The 20,183-nt window shown below is 44.2% G+C and overlaps 1 protein-coding gene across 1 annotated transcript in view; it reads left to right on the forward strand.

Moving 5' to 3' along the window:
- Nucleotides 1–1,520: 1,520 nt before the first annotated feature.
- The window catches only part of RORA (RAR related orphan receptor A), a 62,174-nt gene continuing 43,511 nt past the window's right edge, over nt 1,521–20,183 (forward strand). Inside the window, exon 1 of the mRNA XM_083871172.1 lies at nt 1,521–1,574. Coding sequence (XP_083727298.1) covers nt 1,544–1,574 — 31 coding nt within the window. The 5' untranslated portion in view covers nt 1,521–1,543. The remainder of the gene's footprint in view (nt 1,575–20,183) is intronic.

Here is a 20,183-nt window from a genome sequence, read left to right on the forward strand (position 1 = left end):
TTCCTCAGCAGTATCTCACTGTACATGTGCTATTGGTGGGAATGGCTTAATGTAAGGATGGCAAATACAGATGAAAAATGTTATGACAAAGGTATCTGCTAAATTTACACTGCTGCAGCAGATTAGCTCGTCGAGTTTTTAATGTTTGAATTTTTTTTTTAATAAGGAAAATTTAAATCGGTATTTTGCATTAATGGGGCTTGAATGACTAAACTGATAAATGGTAAGTACACTTGGATCAAATCACAAATAATATTATACTGTATTACTAACTCATTAAAGGAATAGGTAAGAATTAGCCATTAAGGGCCATTCAACAGTAGATTGTTTCAGTGTCCTCATCTCATAAAGGCTTTCTAAATACAGGGCTTTGTTTCAAATATTAAGATGGTTTCTCTGACTTCTGTTTGTAACTATTTTCCCTTATTTTCATTAAATGCTTATACTTCTGATTCAATTAGATTTAATGGTACATTCTGTCCCCTCTTAAACAGCTTGTGATGCATCGATTTTTTTGGTGTGGCTTTATATGTCGTGACAGATTACTCCAGTGGCTAAGACAGGAATTGGAAAAAATACTGGTTATGTTAATGCAATTTTCAGCAAAGTGTGGGGGTTTGTAATAGGTTGGATTATTTTTGTGTCTGTGTGTGTGTTCAGTCATGTGCTCTCCCTCCTGTAGTGTGATGTGTGTATATCCATGGATGCAAAACTTCATCTCCCGAACTGACAGTTCGGTGACATCTGATGCCACAGAACAGATGAAAACTCCAGCAGTGGTATCAACCTTCAGACGTTCCAAGTAAATCCTAAGAAAGCACGAACCCATCACCAGACAGATTTAAAATGTAAATGCCGATCAAATCAACGACTATTAAGCGCAGAGCGTCGTGCCAAGACGCGGCGGCAATGGGGTGAATTTTGACTTTAAATAACACTCGGGGGGGCTGCGGGGAACAAACGCGCGGGCCGGGACCGGGGGGCGGCAGCGGCCCTGGGCACTGCGGGAGCGGCCCTGGGCACTGCGGGAGCGGCCCTGGGCACTGCGGGAGCTCCGCTGCTGCTGCTGCTGCTGCTGCCGCCGCCGAGCCGGGCCGGGCCGTGCAGAGCCCCGAGCCGTGCCGTGCCGTGCCGAGTCGTGCCGTGCCGTGCCGAGTCGTGCCGAGCCGTGCCGAGCCGTGCCGAGCCGTGCCGGGCGGAGCAGCCCTGTGCGGGGTGGCGGGGGTGGTGCTGCGGGCCGGCGCGCCCCGTGCCCGCCCCTCGGCGGCGGCAGGGGAGGGGAGGGGAGGGCAGGGGAGGGGAAGGGCCGGGCCGGGCGGTGTAAACAAGGCGGGGGGCCGGGGCTGGCGCCGTGTCAGCGGGTCACATGGAGCCTCATATGGGCCGGGGGATGGCGGCGCGGCGCGGCTCTGCGCTGGCAGGCGGCGGCCGCTGCTGAGGCGGCGGCGGTGCTGGTGCTTCGCGCCCGCGGCCCGGCCCGCCTCCCCTCCCCGCCTCCCGCCCGCCGCGCTCCGCTCCGCTCCCCGCCGTGCGCCGCCGACAAATGATGTGCGTTGTGCTCGCCGCGATGAAAGGTAGGCGCGGGCCGGGCAGGAGCGGGGCCGGGCGGGGAGCGGGGCCGGGCAGGGGAGGCGCGGTGCTCCCGCCGCTCGGGGTCCGTGCCCGGCCGGGGCGGCGCTGGCCGTGCGGGGCCCGGGCCGGGGGAGGCTCCGGGCCGGGCAGCGCTCGGGGGGACGGGCGGCTCCGGCTCCAGCCCCGGGTCGGTGCCGGGGAGCTGCCGCACTTCCAGCGGCGCCTGCAAGTTCCAGGGGGAGAGCCCGAGAGCCGGGGCGCTAGCGCGGCGCTGGGCAGGATCAGGATCAGGCTGGGGCTGGGGCTGGGGCTGGGGCTGGGGCTGCCCTGCCGCCCCGGGGCCGCTCCGAGCGGAGCCGAGATGGGCTCGGGCTCTCCGCACACACGGGAAGAGAACGCGCTCTCTAAAATCTGACTCGAGCACAGAGGAAAGGACGTGCAGCATCCTCTGGGCAGCTGATGGGGCTGAAATGCCATCTTCAGACAGCTGCTCATCTTTCAAAGGCTTTGGAATAAAAGGAAAGACCAGAGTTCCTTAGTGGTTTAGTTTTTCTAAAGCCGGAGCTTTCTCTTCTTGCGGACTCGAGTCCTCAGTGAGGGGCAGTGGCAGACTGGGGACAGGCAAACGGAGTTTTTGATGAGATACCAAAAGTTTAGAGGTACGTTTGTAGTCTGCCCTGTTTTCTAAGAAAACTAGGGTCACAGTAGAGCTTTGCAGAGCAGTGTTTTTTAAGTCATAGGTTTGGGGTTTTTTTAAAATATAGAAGAAAAAAAAATCTAAACCGAATAACCTGACATACACGCAATATTCTTTCACGATAATCTAAAGACTCCGAAGTGTTGGCATTTGAATTTAATGCCCCCACTAAAATACTAAATGTGTGCTGTTTAAAATGCTTGAAATTAATTTTAGGCAAAATTTCTCTTTAAAAAATTTAGTACTTGGAGAAAGAATATTGACTCTTGCTTCAGTTAGAGACTGTTTCCTTTTTTTTTTTTTTTTTTTTTTTTTTTTTTCCACTTTGCAAGGCACTGGGTAATGTACACCAGTAGCAGCACAGTGTTTAAGAACGGTAATTTTCAATTACTCGGCTTCCTTTTCTTTTTTGGAGAGAAGCCTGTGTGAATAAAAAGAAAAGCGCTATATTCATTAATCATTAGCCATGCTGAATGTATTTGGCAAGAAAATGTAATTGGGTTGATTCAAATACTTGTATCTGTAGCAAAGGAAGTGTATCTTTTTAAGTGCAAACTACATGGATGTTTTAGCACTCCTTTAGAATTCTACATATTCTGATAAGAGTTTTTCAGCATATCCCTTATAAGCCTGTTAGAACCATGAAATTAAATAAACAAAATTTATTTAAAAGGGAGGAAAGTACACAAACTAAAAAATTGGAGAGTGTGATTATGTTGTATGCTTCTGGACAGAGGTTTAAGGTGTGTTGTAAAAGAGCAGGCAGATGATTTACAGCAATTCAACTTTGAAATATATTTTTTATTCTCTTGGGAGTTTCATTTAAACCAATTTCCACACTGATGTAAAATCTTGGCAGAGATCAGCTTTTGGATTTTAAAGTGTAATTCTTAGTGGCTTTATTATGGAAATGCTTAGGGTTTTGTACTTTTAACAGACTACTTCTATAGTACATTTAATTAATGTTTCATAATATTTAGTTTTCTAGTGCATTGAAAAACTTCCTCGGTTTCTTATCCTTTCTCTAATTTGCTGGCCAGGGTTCAGCTGAAGGAAATGTGTTGTCATTTGTCTTAAAAGGGGCTCTGACTGCTATGAAATAATAGATCCACGGGCCAATATTGTGATTTGAGAGTAGACCAATAGAATAGGGAATGCAGTTTAAGCTTGAGAGTACACGGGAAAAATGCACAATCTGTGGGTGAATTGAGTATCTTGTTTGTTCTTTATTTCGTGGTCATGTCTTCTAATCTTTTACAGTTCTGAAATTAAAGTGCAAAAAATTATTATCTTCAGGAGAATACGGGATTTTCAGATTGGGTTCAATTTTCTTTTTCAGATGAAAAGGGGGAGTGTTGATGGCTTTTCTATTGGTGTTTAGATAGCCCAGAGTGATACCATATGAAGTTAATTTTTGAGTAGTTTTATTTTTCTTGCAACCCAATGTTCTGGCAAACATGTTCTCTTTAATTCTGCAAAGTCCTGAGCCCTTGTCCGGGTCTGGGTGGGTGAAGATGACCCGGTGTCAGCCATGAGGAGCTGCCCCGTACACCTGGAGTGCTGGGGCAGAGCAGTCCAGGGCAGAGCCTGGGCATGTCTCGGGGACGGGCTCTGCGTGGGGAAATGAAACTCTCTCATTTCAGGCAGGGCGGAAAGAGGATTTTTTTTTCCAACTGATTTCTAAGAAAACAGGTAGAGATGAAGCATCAGAGTTCTTAATGACTGCATAAGTATTTCCTAGATCGATGGGCTGTTAGAAATGATTTACCAAGTGCTGTGAGTCTGCAGAGGATCCAGGAAGCCTTGCACGGTTAGTTTGTAACACGGGCAGGTCAGGAGCCAGCTGACACTGTTCAGGGAGGCAGCAGCTTTACGTGCTCACCGGGGAAGTTCGCAGAGAAATCCGATCATTCTGCCGGCACAGTCACTGGTACAGATCTTATTCCAGAGAGTCTTCCCTGGCAGGAGCAGCGGGGTGACTTCAAGGAGAATAGGGCTAAGTCCTGAACTGATGAGCAAATCCACTGCGCTGGAGGAGGAACAGGGATTCACTTGTCAGGCCGGTACAGAGCCGGAGGTGAGGCCAAGACCTCTCGGGAGAGTCTGTCCTCGGTGTGGGATTGTACCGTGCCCGGGACCTGCTCTGTGCACAGGTGTGCCAGCCAGGCCCGGGACCTGCTCTGTGCACAGGTGTGCCAGCCAGGCCCGGGACCTGCTCTGTGCACAGGTGTGCCAGCCAGGCCCGGGACCTGCTCTGTGCACAGGTGTGCCAGCCAGGCCCGGGACCTGCTCTGTGCACAGGTGTGCCAGCCAGGCCCGGGACCTGCTCTGTGCACAGGTGTGCCAGCCAGGCCCGGGACCTGCTCTGTGCACAGGTGTGCCAGCCAGGCCCGGGACCTGCTCTGTGCACAGGTGTGCCAGCCAGGCCCGGGACCTGCTCTGTGCACAGGTGTGCCAGCCAGGCCCGGGACCTGCTCTGTGCACAGGTGTGCCAGCCAGGCCCAGGCTGCTGACAGCTCAGGGACTCCTCTGGCACTGTCATCAGGCCTGGACAGAAGGGCTCAGTCCACTGATGAGTTATAAAGTGTGGACAGAACCTGGCAGTAGTTGCATTGTCTTTCTGATGGACGTTCCTAAATAGGGATTGGTGGGAAGGCTGATGTAAAATTTGTAAGCTATTTCAAGCAGGTGTATTTACTGTTAAGGTGGCATTTGAGGTGCTAATGCTCACTAATCAGTACTAATCCCCACTATTGCTGTGTGAACATCAAGTTCAGTCTGCTGCTGTTTTGTGGAAGATGGAGCAGATGAGTAGAAATCTGTTGTTCCTGGGCTGTAAAGGGTAATTGTTTTGTTTTGGGGCTCTGTGCTTGGATCACTGGAAATACAACCAGCTTTTCTACTGACGGTGCCTCCAAATGAAAACTGTTGAAGGTAAAAGACCCCGTCGGTTTCCTTATTAGCACAGGGGATTTTTGGAATGTGCTGCCTTTTTCCCGAGCCCCCGGAGCTCAGCTGGGCAGGGAGCAGCCCTGGTTTCCCCTGGTGCCCGGGGGGTTCCCTGCCCCGGGCCAGGTGGGGATTCAGTGCTGAGCTTCTCCCAGCCTGTCAGGCCTGACCTTTTGACGTGTTTTTGTCATGTATCCTGGCACCAGCCTCGCGGCACGTCGGTAATTACTCACTGTTTTTCACCAGTAAACAAATGCTTATGGAAAAAATCTTGCCTTAGCTTGGTGTTTTTTTTTTTTTAAAGGTAGCTTTGCAAATTGAAGTGTGTTTAAATTTACCTTCACTGTGACACTATTGAAAGTTAAATCCAATTTAGCAAATACTCCAGTACAGAACTTCTGTTGACTAAATATTAACAGAATCTGGCCTTTGGAATTGCTAGCTGACAGGCTGTTTTCTTGCTGCTTTAATTTTGTGTGACTGATCTGAATGACTTGCTTGTACCTAAAGACATTTGTTGCATTACATTCACAGGATAAGATTGGTTTGAGGTTTATTGCTGAAATGTACTTTTCAGGCTCTTTGAAAGACTCTCGAGATTTAAAAGTAAAAGAGGAAATCTGTCTTTATGTCTCGCTCTGTGAAAATCAAAGGCAGTTGCATGCTCTGTACAAGTCTCAGTTGGGGACACTCCTTTCAAGTGAGGAGATTCTGTCCTGTTTAAGTCAGCAGAAACTGTGGGTGCTGAACATCTCTCTAGATCAGACTCTTTAAACTTATGTACAGCTCCTGCCTTGCTAAAATGGTGAGCCTGTTCCCCCCGGCTTGTAATGCAGTCTTAAAAATAATTCTTCCAGCATAATTCTGAATAACTGGGGCAAAACTCAAGCAGACTGCATACACAACTCCAGGACTTCTGTACCCTTTGTTTATGAAACAAAACAAAACGAATCCCTGAGGGGATGAGGTTGTAGAGGAGGGTACAGAGGAGGCTGGGGATGTGGGCTCTGCACAGAGATGAAGTGTCCTCATGCTTTATTCAGTGAGCTGCTCTGGGGTGTCAGGGGGAGATGGCAGCTGCTAATGGCAGGGCCTGCAGCTCTGCAGTGGGGAGCTGAATGTTTGGATTGGCCTTTTTTAGCTTGGGGAGTAGTGTCTAGAGACCTTAGTGAAGAACTGAGTCCTCTTTATATCAAGTACGTCCCCACTGTGTGAGAAAAAGACTGATTTCTTTACTCATTCCCCATTACAGAGAACCTAGCATGTTTGGAGGGGTTTTTTTAGGGTGATGTAGTGCTCAATTTTAACCTTAAGGGGTTTTAAATCTTCTTTCTTGCTTCTCTTGCCTACAGTACAGTGTAAAAATGATCACTATTGTGTAGTAATTACTATCAGGGTTGTTAGTATTTCATCTTGACTACACAGTGGAGTTCTAAAATGGTATATTTTAGTCTAAACTATATGTACTGAATCAAAATTGGTAAATCTTTCTCTCTCCTGAGTAGATACATTGCAGTTCTCTATCTGGTATTGGAGGAAGTTGAGATGCAGCATGTTCTCTTTTTTCCTTTTCATTCCCAGGAGATAAGTTTTTGTAGTGTGCAAAGTAACTACATATGACAAGAATGTTATTACAGTCAGACTTGATACATTTTAGAATGTTTTTCTGTTGTTTTTTTTTATTCACAATGAAAGGAAAAAGTATTCACCTTTCTTGTATTTATCTGTGAGCTGTAATTTGCAATTACAGCTGATAACTCCTGAGATCAAGCAAGCAGTAGTTCTCTCCTTTTGTGGTTTGTCTTTTCCTTGAGGACTGATATCTAAGGGATATGCACATAACTAATAGTACAGAAACTGTCTCCTTCCTTTTTGAAGATCAGGTTTTTTTTTCCTTTTTGCAATAAACATTAGCAGGGGAGGGGGGAGCATTCTGTCCTCCAAGAATAACTAAATTATACGGAAAAAGGTGACTGTACAATGCAGACCTCTGCTTGTTGGATGAAAAAAAGGCACTGACTTGAAAGTGGAAGCAAAAAGCCTTTTTAGGGGGTCTGGGAGAGGGACTTTCTCCTTGTGCTTCATCCTGTAACCTGCCTGTGCTGAACAAAGTCTTAAGCTTGCCCAGGTTTTTTTGTGGATTGTTTTAGTTTTGTGGTGTGTGTTGTTTTTTTTTTTTTTTTTTTTTTTTTTTTTTTTTTTTTCTTCACTTCGCTTGCTGGAGGCATTTAGGCTGAGAAGTTCTGCAAAAGACAGGTTGGCAAGCTGGGTGCAGTTTCAGGCTGTTTCCCAGTTGCCGGCACCTTCTGTTGAGAGCACGCGGGAGAGATTGAGGGCGGCAGTGACTCACGGGGTGCTGTGCTGTGCTGTGCTGGGCTGTTCTGCTCCCCACACTGGGTTGGCTGCAGCAGGAGCTGCCTGGCAGCCTTGGGGAGCTCACTGCACTGGAGAGAGCCCCCTGAGGTTCCTCCACTCCACTCAGGGCTTGTCTGCCTGCACAGGTTACCACTGCTTCCCACTTCCCTGAAAAATGGGATTAAATTAGCGTTTGCTTCCCTTTTCAGTGCCGGGGGAAGGTGAAGCAGGCATGTTGACAGGCGCAAATGGATATGCAGGGAAATCTGAGTCCAGTGCTGTGCCAGTTGGGACATCTCTAGGATTCTCCCAGCCCTCACTTGTGCCTGTGTGCTGTCACTCAGGAGCACAGAGCTGCTTTACCTGTGCCATTGCAGTGTCTGTGATGGGTAATGCTCCTCACCCTCTCTGGCTGCAGCTTAATGTGACCCTCTGACACTCAGTCTCTCTCACAAGTGCACAATTCCCCCCAGAGAAGTCTGGGAGTTGCCCAGTGCTGTTGGGGTCAGGTGTAGCCTTGTTCTCACTGCTGTTAGTGACTGCAGCTGGGGCACTTCATCTCAGTGGGGACTGGCAGGGTCAGCAGCTGCCCCTGCACCTGTGGCCCAGCTCCACCACACCTAAACAGCCAACTTCGGATTTCACTGTGTTTTGTGTTTTCTTTCCTGTCTGATGGTGAGTGGTGCAGGACCCATCCTTGTGGCTCTCCTGTTTGTGTGATTCCAGCCTTTGGGCCTTTTGTCATGCTGCATACACAGCCATCTAGGCTAAAATCAATGTGGAGAGAGGTATAATCATCCCAGCTTTCATTTTAAGAGCATTTATCTCAAAGCTTAATTAAAGCTGCTTGCATGTAAATAAGTCTAACCTCTTCACTTCTGAACAATGCAAATAGAATAGTCAGCATACTTATAGGGTATCAGCCATGTAATTATTGTGTACTGTTTGTGTTCTTTGAAATACTCTGCTGTTTCTTGCCATTGAATCCTGGGACAAAGTGCTTCATAAAACAACTGCATGACTCTTTATGTACTTTAGAAGATGTTGATCATTCTCAAACAAAGGGGTGGAAAAGTGACATTAAATCTCTATGTAGACAGATGTGACAAAGAGGTTTTCTGTGTTCCTTCAAACTGAAGGGACCCCAAGCTGGAGTTTTGACTGGTTGACAGAGGAGCAGGGGCGGTGTTCCTGTGTGCCAGCCTTGCTTTTCACCGGCTCTCGGTGGTGCTGGTCAGAGGCACTGCGGGCACCCTGCCCAGAGCCGTGTGCTTGGCCCTCCCTCCTGCCACCTCACTCACACCTGCTATGTGCAGAGTACTTTCTGCACTCTCAGCCAAAAAAGAGAAAAGGTCCTGTCACCGTTTGCACATGCTGTCTTCTGCAGTGTACTCTTTGGTGTTCTAGAAGTCCTGAAGCCTTCGCTGTTCTTGCTGTAATTTTGTTAACAGCATGAAATGGGGAGTGATGCATTATGGCAATGGCTTCTGCTTCCAGCTCTTGCAGAGACTGAGCTCGTGTATTTCATTGGCTCAGCAATTTTCTCCCTTCATCTGAGTATCGTTTACTGCTTAATGCCTTGTACAGTTTACATGATCCAATTAGAAACCAAGTTCCCACTTCATGTGGCACTTAATTCACACCTCTTGTGAGACTGCCAGGAGTCTTAAGAGGTGATACTGCGCCATGGGTTAAGTGTGCCTAAAACTTACATAAGCTGATGTTTACCTCACTGCTAGTTCTGAAGAGAGGAGCACTCTCTTGTCCAGCCTCCTCTGCTTGGCCCTGTGTCCAATGGGACATGATTCAAAGGGCCATTTATCTTCTTCTCATCCCAAAAGAAGGTCAGATTTCTCTCTAAGCCCCAAGTGCTCTTTGCCTGGAGCCTCTAGGTAGAGAGTTGAAAGCCAATAAAAAATGATCCTGGGTCTGGTCATCAGAACATTTGGAGTTTACTTTTTTGTACATAGATATTCACATACTTTAGTTCTGGGGAAAATTTGAACAGTATGGATTGCTGTACTACTTGACAGGAGCAGCAGTGGCTGCTCTCCTCTTGTAGCTGAAATGCTTCTCATGATGGGTGCATTTTCCCATTTGGCTAAATTAATTAGCCCATCTTTGTCTGTGTTTGATTTGTCAGAGTAGCTATTGTGAGAAAACACACAATTTACAAATTGGATTTGTAGTTATTTCTTGCTCAGTTTGGGAGTTCATTAACCCATCTTGTGCACTGCAGAAAACTGCTTGTTGTAGAGTGCCCCTGCTTTTCCCTCTCCTTGGACTACCTTCTTGTAGAGTCCTGGAGAATGGTGTGATGGACCTTTTGTTAGCAGTTTTGGAGCACAGAAATGCAAGTGAAACCACTGTCCAGTGCTGGTTTGGGTGTCGGGCTGGAGCTCTCCAGGGTTGGGGAGGTGTGTTCGCCACTATCGCTGCAGGGGCAGCCTCTGCCATGGGGAGGGGACAGATTGTCATCGTCTGGAGGAGCTGAGCTCCCGCTCAGCCTTGTTTTCTGTCAAGGGGACACACCCTGCAGTTGTTAGATTGACAGAGATGCATTGTGTTAAATTCTGGGGAGAGTTTTTCTAGTCCCGTGGGTGCCTTATTGAATTAAAAGAAATATTTGCTTAAAATACGAGTACACGAGGATGTTTGTAACTGCTGGACGGATTCTGGTATCAACAGATAATAAAGTAAGCCGGGTTAATTAAAGAGGCCGAGAGGTTTCATTTGAGAACGCTCATATACATCGGCGCCTTGGAAATGGCTGGGGCAGAGCCCGGGACACCTCGGGGCCGCCTCCCGATGCCGGCAGCGATACCCGGGGACCACAACAGCTCTGCCTGGGCCAGCAGCGATACCCGGGGAGCACAGAGCTCTGCCCGGGGCTGGCACCGATACCCGGCGAGTGCAGGGCTGTGCCCGGGGAGCGCAGGGCTCTGCCGGGGCGGGCACCAGCTCGGGCAGCTCAATTCAGCAATCGATCCTCCTATTGTTCTCTTCAGGAGGATCAGAATTCTCCTCCTGCCCCCCGCACGGGATGCCTCCCCGGACACTGTGTGTGAAGCCTCCCAGTAACATGAGCAATATTTCACCCTCGTGTCTCTCTTGGGGGGTTGTTTTATTTGTTCATCTGGGTGAGCACTGAGAACTGACTTCTGCCTCAACTTGAAAAAGGCCCGGAAAATGTGGTGTTGTTTCCAGTATTGCTATCGTTAGCTCTGTCCAGATTTCTTTAAAATCTGCCGGTATTTCTGGGATTAATTTTGCATTTCCCAGGCAGAAAGGTGGAGAGCAGCACCTGGCATGGCAGATGCTGGTGTGCTCCCTCCTTTATATACACCTCACTAGCTCTTAACAACACTTCTCCTTTCTGAGCTTTGGAAAGCAGAGAATCAATATCTTTAACAGATCTGTTTCATTTTAAATATTTTTTTCTCATTTACTAAAACCATTTGAAATTATTGTATGGTTTATTCACTTTAAAATTATAACTTGAGATTAAAATGTCCAGCATGTTGCATTTCTCTGGCCAGCAAACTGGCAATGCACCTTTAAACTACTTGGCTTGGAGAGGAGCATCAGTAGCAGTTCTGATTTTTGTTGTGGAAACCTAGAGCTCAGTATGGGGAAATGCTCCCTCCTTGCTGTTGCTATTCCAAAATATTCTAATTTTCTTCTGATGTTTTCCCTCTCAACCACAGTGTTTATACTTGGAGAAGGGAAAAATAGCCAAACATAAAGGTCACTCTCAAGCAGAGACCTTGTGAATACCAAAATCTCACTCCAAAGAATTTCAGCTCGTAGGATTGATTTAAAAACCCTCACAGAAGTGCTTCAGAATGGAAATGCTTTTTTATGTCACACTGAAAGCTGTAGCATTTAGTAGTGGCAAATTTGCACTTCCTAACATGTTATTTCTGCCAGTGTTGATTACTGTTTTGCTGCAGAAGTAACTAACTTTGTAATTTAATCTGCCATGGTATTGTCAGCCTAAAATTCGATGAGTACATGCTGCATTATAAAAAACTGTGCTGCAGAGGCTGCCTGTGGCTCTGGAAGTCGCTGAACTAAAGCGTTGGAGGCTGGTGGAGTAGCCAAAAAGGTACCACTGCCTGCATGCCTTGGTTTGTCTTGGTCACTGCTGGATTCCAGGCACCATCCAGAGTTACCTAAAAGAGAGTGAGGAAATACATACTTGACTACATAATTACACTGCATGTTAAATATACTCGGATATATTAGCCAATGCTTGTATTAATTTGTGATACCAGAAAAACCTGATCGGGTCTTGATTTTTAATCAACTTATCAGTCCAGAAGAGTAGCACAGTTCTTGTGGAAATTCTGGAAACAAGTTACGAAGAAATCTGACTCATAAAGCAAATGCCTCATGAAATTTGAATGTTTAGAAGGGAAAATGACTGGCAGCTCCTCTTGTAAGTGTGCTAGTTGCAATAAAGTATAAAAGTTCAACATCAAAGAGATCACCGCTTAGTCTGTGGCGTATTTGTACATCAAAGAACAAATACAGGACAAAAGGAACTGCACAGAGATACAGTTCATCCTTGCAGACAGGTCCCCGTGGAATGCTATAAAGACTTGCTTTCATAATGTGGAAATGATCTCTGGCACATCTTCATTTCTGATTTGGGGAATAGGTAAGGCTCAGCGTTAGCAGCAGTGTCTGAGAACCCAGTGGTGCCAATGCCCTCGGTGAGAGCGTCGGGGCTTAGGTGATGTCAGCGCTGCAGTTTGTGCCTCACTGTGACTCAGGTGTGTCAGCCTGGCTGCCAGATGGCAACTCTGTCTGCACCAGTGCCATTACACTGGGGGGGTGGGCAAAGGGCTCTCAAATGCTCAAGGGAGAGGTCTGATTTTTGATTTATTTGTTGTTATGCCAGTGCTCAGGTACGGTATCATGTTGCCCAAAGAGACTGGAGGATCTCCATGCGTGGAGATACTCAGACCTCAACTGGATACAGCCCTGAGCCTTATTTGACCCTGCTTTGAGCAGGGACTGCATCAGGCTATCTCCAGAGGCCTCCACCATCGACTCTTCTATGATCCATGAGAGAAACTCTTTTGTAGTAAGGCAGGTGTCTACTTGGTATTTTTTATTATGGCTTCTATTAGTACAAGACACAATTCAGCCAAATATGTGACCAGCTCTGGCAGAGGAAAAGTCCTGTACCTGTTTTTTACTGTTTTTCTGAGCTTTTGTAATGTGAAAGCTGGATGTATTTCTACTGATTTGGGCTTTTAGTAACTTTTTGTGGTTCTGTCATTTGGTGGGGTTTTGTTGTTTTTCCTTATCAATTCTTATTAATCTTGATTTCCCCCTGAAATTGTAGAGAAAGCTTGTGTATGTCTGCTTTAGAACTAAAGACAAGTGATCTTGGGTATGTAGAGCATGTCCTCTGTCAGCACTAGACAGGTCATGAGAAATGGCTCAAGTGGACCATCACTGACCAATTGGTGAATTGTATTGAAGGCAGTGGAGACTTTGCTATTAACTCGAATGTATTTGTTTTAATCTTAAAAGGATAAGTAGGTCACATCTATTCTTCAGTTCTAGTCTTTCTAGTTAATTTGTATCTCTGTAAGTGGTGTCTGCATATGTGATACAGAGAAATGTTAATCATAAGATCCAGACTAAATCTGAATTCTCCAAAGTTCAAGTGTGCTTGGATCAACGGTTTTAATAGCAGTTCCACCTTTTTAGGAGATAGTATTGTCAGCAGACTCATTTCTTTTACTGCAGAACTAAAAATAGTTACAATCTCGTGGAATCATTAAGAAATACAAAGGGTTTCTGTTAAAAACCCCGGGGAAACCTGATTAGGCAGACTACTGTATAATTAACTGATGTGCTACTACACTTGGAGAAGTAGTGCATCAGTAAACAGAAGTCGGAATGTAAAAGGCTAAGAAGAACTGCTGGGAATTGTGTTAAGACATCAAGGCGTGAAAATAACAATTTGAGCACCTCAGGAGAGACGGGCATTTGCATTTGGTGGAAGGACAGAAAACTCTCCAAAAGGCCAGGGCAGGGGCATTATCCTTTCTGTAAAGGAAGGCTCACACTTGTGCTTAGGACTTCCTTTGCCAATAAAACACCTTTGCTACTACCTGTCACAGTATTTTATTTTGCCGTCAAGCTGATGTTCTGGTAGCTCCCTGGGCTATATTCTTACCTTTGTGAAACAGTGTCAGGTAAAGTGGTGTTAGAATGTCCTGTTAATGCTGTGCTTTAAATACATTCATTCTGATAATTAAGTTGTTGCCTAAGATATGGCATGGATCACTGATTTGTGCCATTGTTTGTCTTGTTTGCTTTGAGACTGGAAGTAATTGTCATCAAGCAGTCTGTAATTATCTCTTTGGAAAAAAGTCAGGATCTTCTGGAACATTACTGTAAGGAGGTGCAGTTGTGTATGGAGAGACCAGGGTGGCTGTGATGACAACACGAATGAATTATTCTTCCAGAAATATATTTAAAACCAATCCCTGGCCCACTGCAATAGTGTCACCTGGAGAAGGAATTCCATTCTGGGACAGTGCATGTACCATGACAAGGCCCTGTGGCCGAGGAGGAAGATGGAGAAATTACCACGAGCTTCAGAAACACATTTTTGCGAATTTGAGGAAGACGTTACAGGGACAATCAATTCATGTTTTTCTGTTTAGATAAAAGTATAATGCAGCTGTTTTTAAGGAGGTCCATTTCTGTGTCTGTTGTGTGGCTGACAAGCAGAAATGGGCTGTGCTTGAAGAGCTTTACCAACTAAGTGGCTTCCCTGGATCTTGCACCACTGTGGAATCCTTCTGGTAGCACTGGCTGCTCATGCTGCTCATGGGGGTGCTGGGGAGAGTTCAGGATGCTCAGCATGCCGAGGTCAAGCCTTTTCTCAGGAAGTGATATTAATTGGTTTTAAATAGAGACCACTGTTCTCACATAAATGTCATGGCTGTGCAGGTACCTTGCTGTGTGGAATGAAGTGCAGACATGTTTGTACTGTGCTGTTAAAACACAGCGGAGCTTTCCTCACTCGAGTGCGTCAAGTCCTGACCTGCTGCCTGGCACAGACTGTGTTTGGACGAGACAAGAGCTTCACGCTTTAGAAAGACTCATCAAATGAATTCAATGTATATGCTAAATTGACGGAAAGTTTCTTTTGAATTGTCCAAAAGAAATCCAACAAAAACCAAAACACACCAACAATGAAATTTTGAGACTCCTTCCCACCTTCCAAATCCCCCGAGTGTCAGGTGAACAGTTTTATGTCACAGAGCGTGTGTGTGCGCTTGCCCAGGGACAGCTGCCAGCAGCTCGTAAAATCAAAATCCCAAAATGAAATCCTTCAATACTTTTCTCTTTTCCCTCATTCAATTGAATTGAAAAATTTCTTCAGGAGGTGCCAGCAAAAATAATATGGGGTTGTGTGGCTTAACTTCTTTTCTTGGGCTGTTGCCGCAGCATTAGCGATTGGGTAACTGTGCTAAGTTCAAATTCTGTATTAGCAGGGGGTGGGATCTCTTTATGTGTGAATGAATATCCTGAATGAGCAACATGCACAGATGTCCAACTTGTCTCTGTGAAGCCTAAAGTTAAAGTTCTAGGAGCATGTCCAAAGCTGGCATAAAGCTGTGTATCTCACATGAAAAGCACTGCTGTGCGCTGGCAAAGGCATTAGTTTTCAATTGGAGTCAGTTTTTGTTAGCCAAGCATTTTCTCATTGGTGGAAGTTTTAGAGTTTCTGAGGACTTTTATCTGCTTCTAGTGTAAAAGCACCTTAATAATTGAAATTACATAGCAAGACTTCAAATATAATCACCAAATATAATGTGGGAGAAGAATTAATTTAATTATAATTAATTCCAGTTTTCGGAAAATGCTTTCAAAGTTGTCTTAAGCTGGATACCAAAATGGTTATCACTTTGGAAAATGTTCCAAGTCTCCAAACATCTCAGTAAAGTGTCTATTTCACAAAGGACTTCTTTGATCCAGCTATCTAGGAGATTTATCCGAGGAGACAAAACCCAGATTGCTTGCTGCTAATCCAGTGCTTTGCAAACAAGATTTTAGTTTTTATTCCCTTTACTTGTTTTTCAAAAAATCCAGCAGATATACAATGGGATGGTTTCTTCCCATAAATAATTAAGCCCATTGTAAGCAATGTCAGTAGAAAGTAGTCCTGAGATTCATTTAGTTTTAAGTACCTACTCATATTTTCCTTTTGAAAATAATTCCATGTCCCAAGCAATTTGAATGCTCATAAATCACGTTAGTTGAAGGGGAGAAATGATTCCAAACTTACTCTTTTAGTCATTTACACTTTTTCTTAAGGGTGTTTTGTTGTCCCAAAGGCTGTCTAGAGGAAGTTGTTTTTTGGCTGGGTTCACAGCAAGTGGCTCCAGGGTTGGTGTGGCAGCAGGTCCTGTTTGTGTTTCTCTGCATTAGTGGAGTTGCCTTCGTGCACCAAACATGCAGCTGGTCCTGTCACCAAATGCAGGCTGAGCTGCCTCTGTCCAACACCTGGGGAAGAATTCTTCTCTTCCCTCCTTTCAGCTGGGCCAGTAATGCCATGGGCTCTCTCAGTGAAGCTGTGCTTGTTATTGCTACTCAAAATCACGCCATTTTCGTTATGAGATCAGATAACTGAACAAGCTAATCAAAGATTTAGCATGGACTGAAAAAATAAAAAACATTCCCATACAAAAAAAAGCAGCTGAGTTTAAGTACTATGGTGTTTTTCAGGGAAAAGAGCATGTAGCAGCAGAGCACAGAAACCAAAGGACTGTATTCTAAAAGAGGCCATATCAGCAGGAATGAAAATAAGCATTTATTTGTTTACCTGCCCATTAATGCCATCTCAGTAGTTCCGAATACATTGTTCATTTGAATTAAAGAACCCACCCAAATGTTTTAAGACATTATTTATTAACAGTAACTGGTTTTAATGTCAAGAGAGGGTAAATTAAGTTGGTTACACAATTTATCAGATGCTGCTAAATGTTGTGGATGTTATTAGTCATTAAGTAACCAACAGTTAGTCTGGCAGTTTATTAAATCTCAGGACATTGAATGCAGGAATTTCTCCATGTTTTCTTTATGAAGTGGCAGAGCACCTCAGAATAATATTAGCAGTAGGTAGACATGTTTTAATTCTTCCTTCTCTTTTTCCTCATTTCTCTCTTACCAACTGCTTTAAACAAATCTTCATTTAGGTTTTTTTAATGAAAACTTTTTTTTTCTCTAGTGAATCTGTCAGAAAAAGTAAATTGACATGTCATGGAATGGCTTTGTGATTTGCAGGGTGTTTTTTTCCTTGTTTTAAGCAGATGCAAAAGGTGTATTTTGATGCTGTTACACTGTGATGGATGAAAAAACTGCACTGACTTTTATCCAGGAGAGGGAAGCGAGTCGTTGGCTTTCAAGGGCTGTAGATCAATTGATGTCTTACAGAAGTAATACTATGAAAGTGGGGAAGAACTCCTCTTTGATAGTCAAGTCTTTCTATTTCAGTTGGTACAGTAATGGGCTTTTGAATTAGAGGTTTGTTAAAGCTTGTATCTATTTCAGAGTATTGACAGCCAAAGCAGACTCACTGAGCCAAAATTTATATGTTTATCCAAGCCTGTTAAAATCAGAATTTATGTTGACTGTACTAATGTGTAAGCTTTAATACCACTTTTATATAGAAGGCTGCTATTTGAATTTTCACGGAAGTAAATTTCTTTACAATATGCCTTTGAGTTATGGTTTATAACTGGATTCATATAAACAAATGCTTTCAGCTGAATGCTGTTGAACTAATTCCATTTTGAAGTCATTAATTATATTTAGCTCACTGAAAAAAAAAGGAGAAAGCATCAACTAACCCTATATAAAAGTGACAAAAGAATTATTTCATGAGGGAGCTTTGGGCCTCTTAAACCACAAAGAGTGAGTGGTTCGTTGGGTTGGTTGGTGTTTTAATCAAAGAAGTCAAGAACAGAAGCTAGATAATGCATTGCTATACTACAAAGGCATTGCATTTTGAACAAACATTAAAAAAGTTAATGCTTTTTGCTCTTATCATGTTAAGGTCTTTGCAATAAAATCTGGCCATGCAGTGACCATACTTGTTTGTGCAGGAAAAAAAACCTTGTTTCTTCATTGTAAATCCATTGGCTTTTGTCAGATGATAGATTTTCAAGGTAAATTTCTTCTGATTTATGTTCAGTTGAAAAAGTGGTTTGTTGCAGTCAACTAAAGGTAAGAAAGAAAACTCACAGCGTTGACTTCTTACATTGTGACACTTTAGATAGAGTGCTAACCAGTCATCAGAAGTGAAATCAAGATGCAACCAAAACAAAACTAAAAATTTAGTGCAGTTTGAGTGAGCCTGCTCATTACACTTTATTAATAAGATTTTGTGTTTCCAGGAGTTAGAGGACATAATAAACCTGAGCATTGCTCATTGCAGTTTCCCAAAGACAGATTGGGAAATAATAGTGTCTGTGTATTTTTAGGCTGGAGTGTGGTACGTGTGCCATTTCCATCTTTATCCTTCCATTTTGGCTATTCCATTTAGGTGGATGGAAGAATTTTCCTGCTTGGAATTCACACTGCCCTAGGATCACATATGCTGATCACATGCAGAGCTGTCACCTTGCTAAAGAGCCGTGTGATTGCCTGATCCTTTCCTTTGCTGTCTAGTTTCTCTTTTCTTTCATTTCATTACTTTCGTTTCTTCTCCTTCACATTAATGTTCTTCATCTCTAATTCACTTTCTTGTATTCTTCCTTCACTGTCCTTTCAAAACAAGCTGCCAGTGCCTTATTTAATCTCTTTTTCAGTGTACTGAGGGGTAACAACACGACTCTGCATTTCAGACCCTTTGTAACCAGCTGGTTCAGGTCAGGGTGAAAGAGTGAAATACGGAGCCCCGTGGGACAACCCTCTGCTCTTCTAACACTGCACCTGGTTCTTCAGGAGACCTCGGGTCCTTTTGTCACCTTCTGGAGTAGTCCCAAGAACACCAGAGGGTCTGACAACTGGAAGAACCTATCTCTCCATCTGGACTTTTAATTGTCTTCCCATCTACCAAAATTCCCATCTGGTCTCCTAAAGCTCTGCTTCCTGCCCACCACCCCAAAACACTTCTGACTTCATCAGCACCTTGTGGCACTCTGTGCCAGGGACACCCCTCAGGAAACTTAAATTCTTCTTGTTTGTTGTTTTACCTGAGGAGAAACTGATGTGGTCGGATTCGCTGTGGTGGAGGGAAGGGGCGTGGAATTACCCTGCTGAGCTGCTGCAGTGTCTGAAACATTTAATTGTTCTGGTAACTGTCATGATTAACCAGAAATCAACCACAAGCTCGATTTTAGGAAAGTCTCAAAGAAAGCTCTGCCATGCTTGTAGGCTGCCCAGTAAATTTGAGTTTATTGAAATCAACTAGCATGAAGCAGGAAAGCTGTCTGGACTTACTCTTAAGTCCTTCTACAGAACACAGTGGCCATCACTTAAATCACATTAAAGGAATACAGAACCAGAATTACAGTGGGGTGAGCTGGTCGACACTTTTGGAACTAAATAGTAGGAAGCAAGGAAAATGCAAAAGATTATGCAGTTTTCTACTTCCGTTAAAGATTGTTGGAGTGGGGACCCTCTTTTTGTCTGCATTTTTTACATAAAATGCTTTATGTATGAGGTCCTCATCCAAAACTGTGGTTCCTCATGTCTACTGAAGCAGCAGTGATGAAAAGCTTCTCCCACTGTCCTTCCTGCTAACTCTGTCTGCCAGAGGAGAACCCAGTGCTGGTACATTTGCTAACTCTGATAGCCAGAACACTTTGTTTATGATGGATCAGGTGGCTTAGGACAGTCGTCTCAAAACTATGCACCCCTATCATTAAAAAATAAAATCACTACATTGAAGAAAGTCCAGTAGATCTAATGATTTTCCATTAATTCATTGCAGTTTCTTGACAAACTACTGACTTACAATAACATGTATTTTTCACTCATCCATAAGAAACAAAATTCATATTGGAAAATGCTTTCCTTTTTAAATTGCCCACTTCATAGTGTGTTTCTATCTTCTGCCCCACTCCTCTGATTCTGGCCAGCTGTGGCTTTTGGAAACAGATGGATATAACTGATTCTCAGCTATCATTTGAAAATATTCCTGGTAGTTTTAATTATGGATCTAGCTTATATGTATATTGTGATTCTCTGTATCTGACGTGCAGCTTATCTGGCTTTTCAAACAAAGGATCTCCAGACTCAGTTCAGAAACTGCCAGTGGGTAATACCAGGGAAAGCCCATTCTTCAAACTCATCATTCTTTGTACTTCCTTTGTTTCTGTGTTTCTAGAAGACCTTCATGTAGAGTTTTGCCATGGACTATTTGGGTTAAAGGGTTTTACACTGGCATCTTGCTTCAGTTGAATGTGGTGATGATGGAATGCTTCTGTCTGTTGTCTTTAAAACCCAAAAGTACCCCAAATAAACTAAAACACAAATGAACCACTAAAAAATATTAGTCAAAAATCTTACAGCTTTCTGTGTCTGTGTATTCTTACTTCTTTCTTGTTTTGTGCTTTTTTTTTAATTA

The sequence above is a fragment of the Zosterops lateralis genome (genome assembly GCF_965231275.1).
Source record: "Zosterops lateralis genome assembly, chromosome: 13".
Taxonomy (NCBI): Eukaryota; Metazoa; Chordata; class Aves; order Passeriformes; family Zosteropidae; genus Zosterops; species Zosterops lateralis.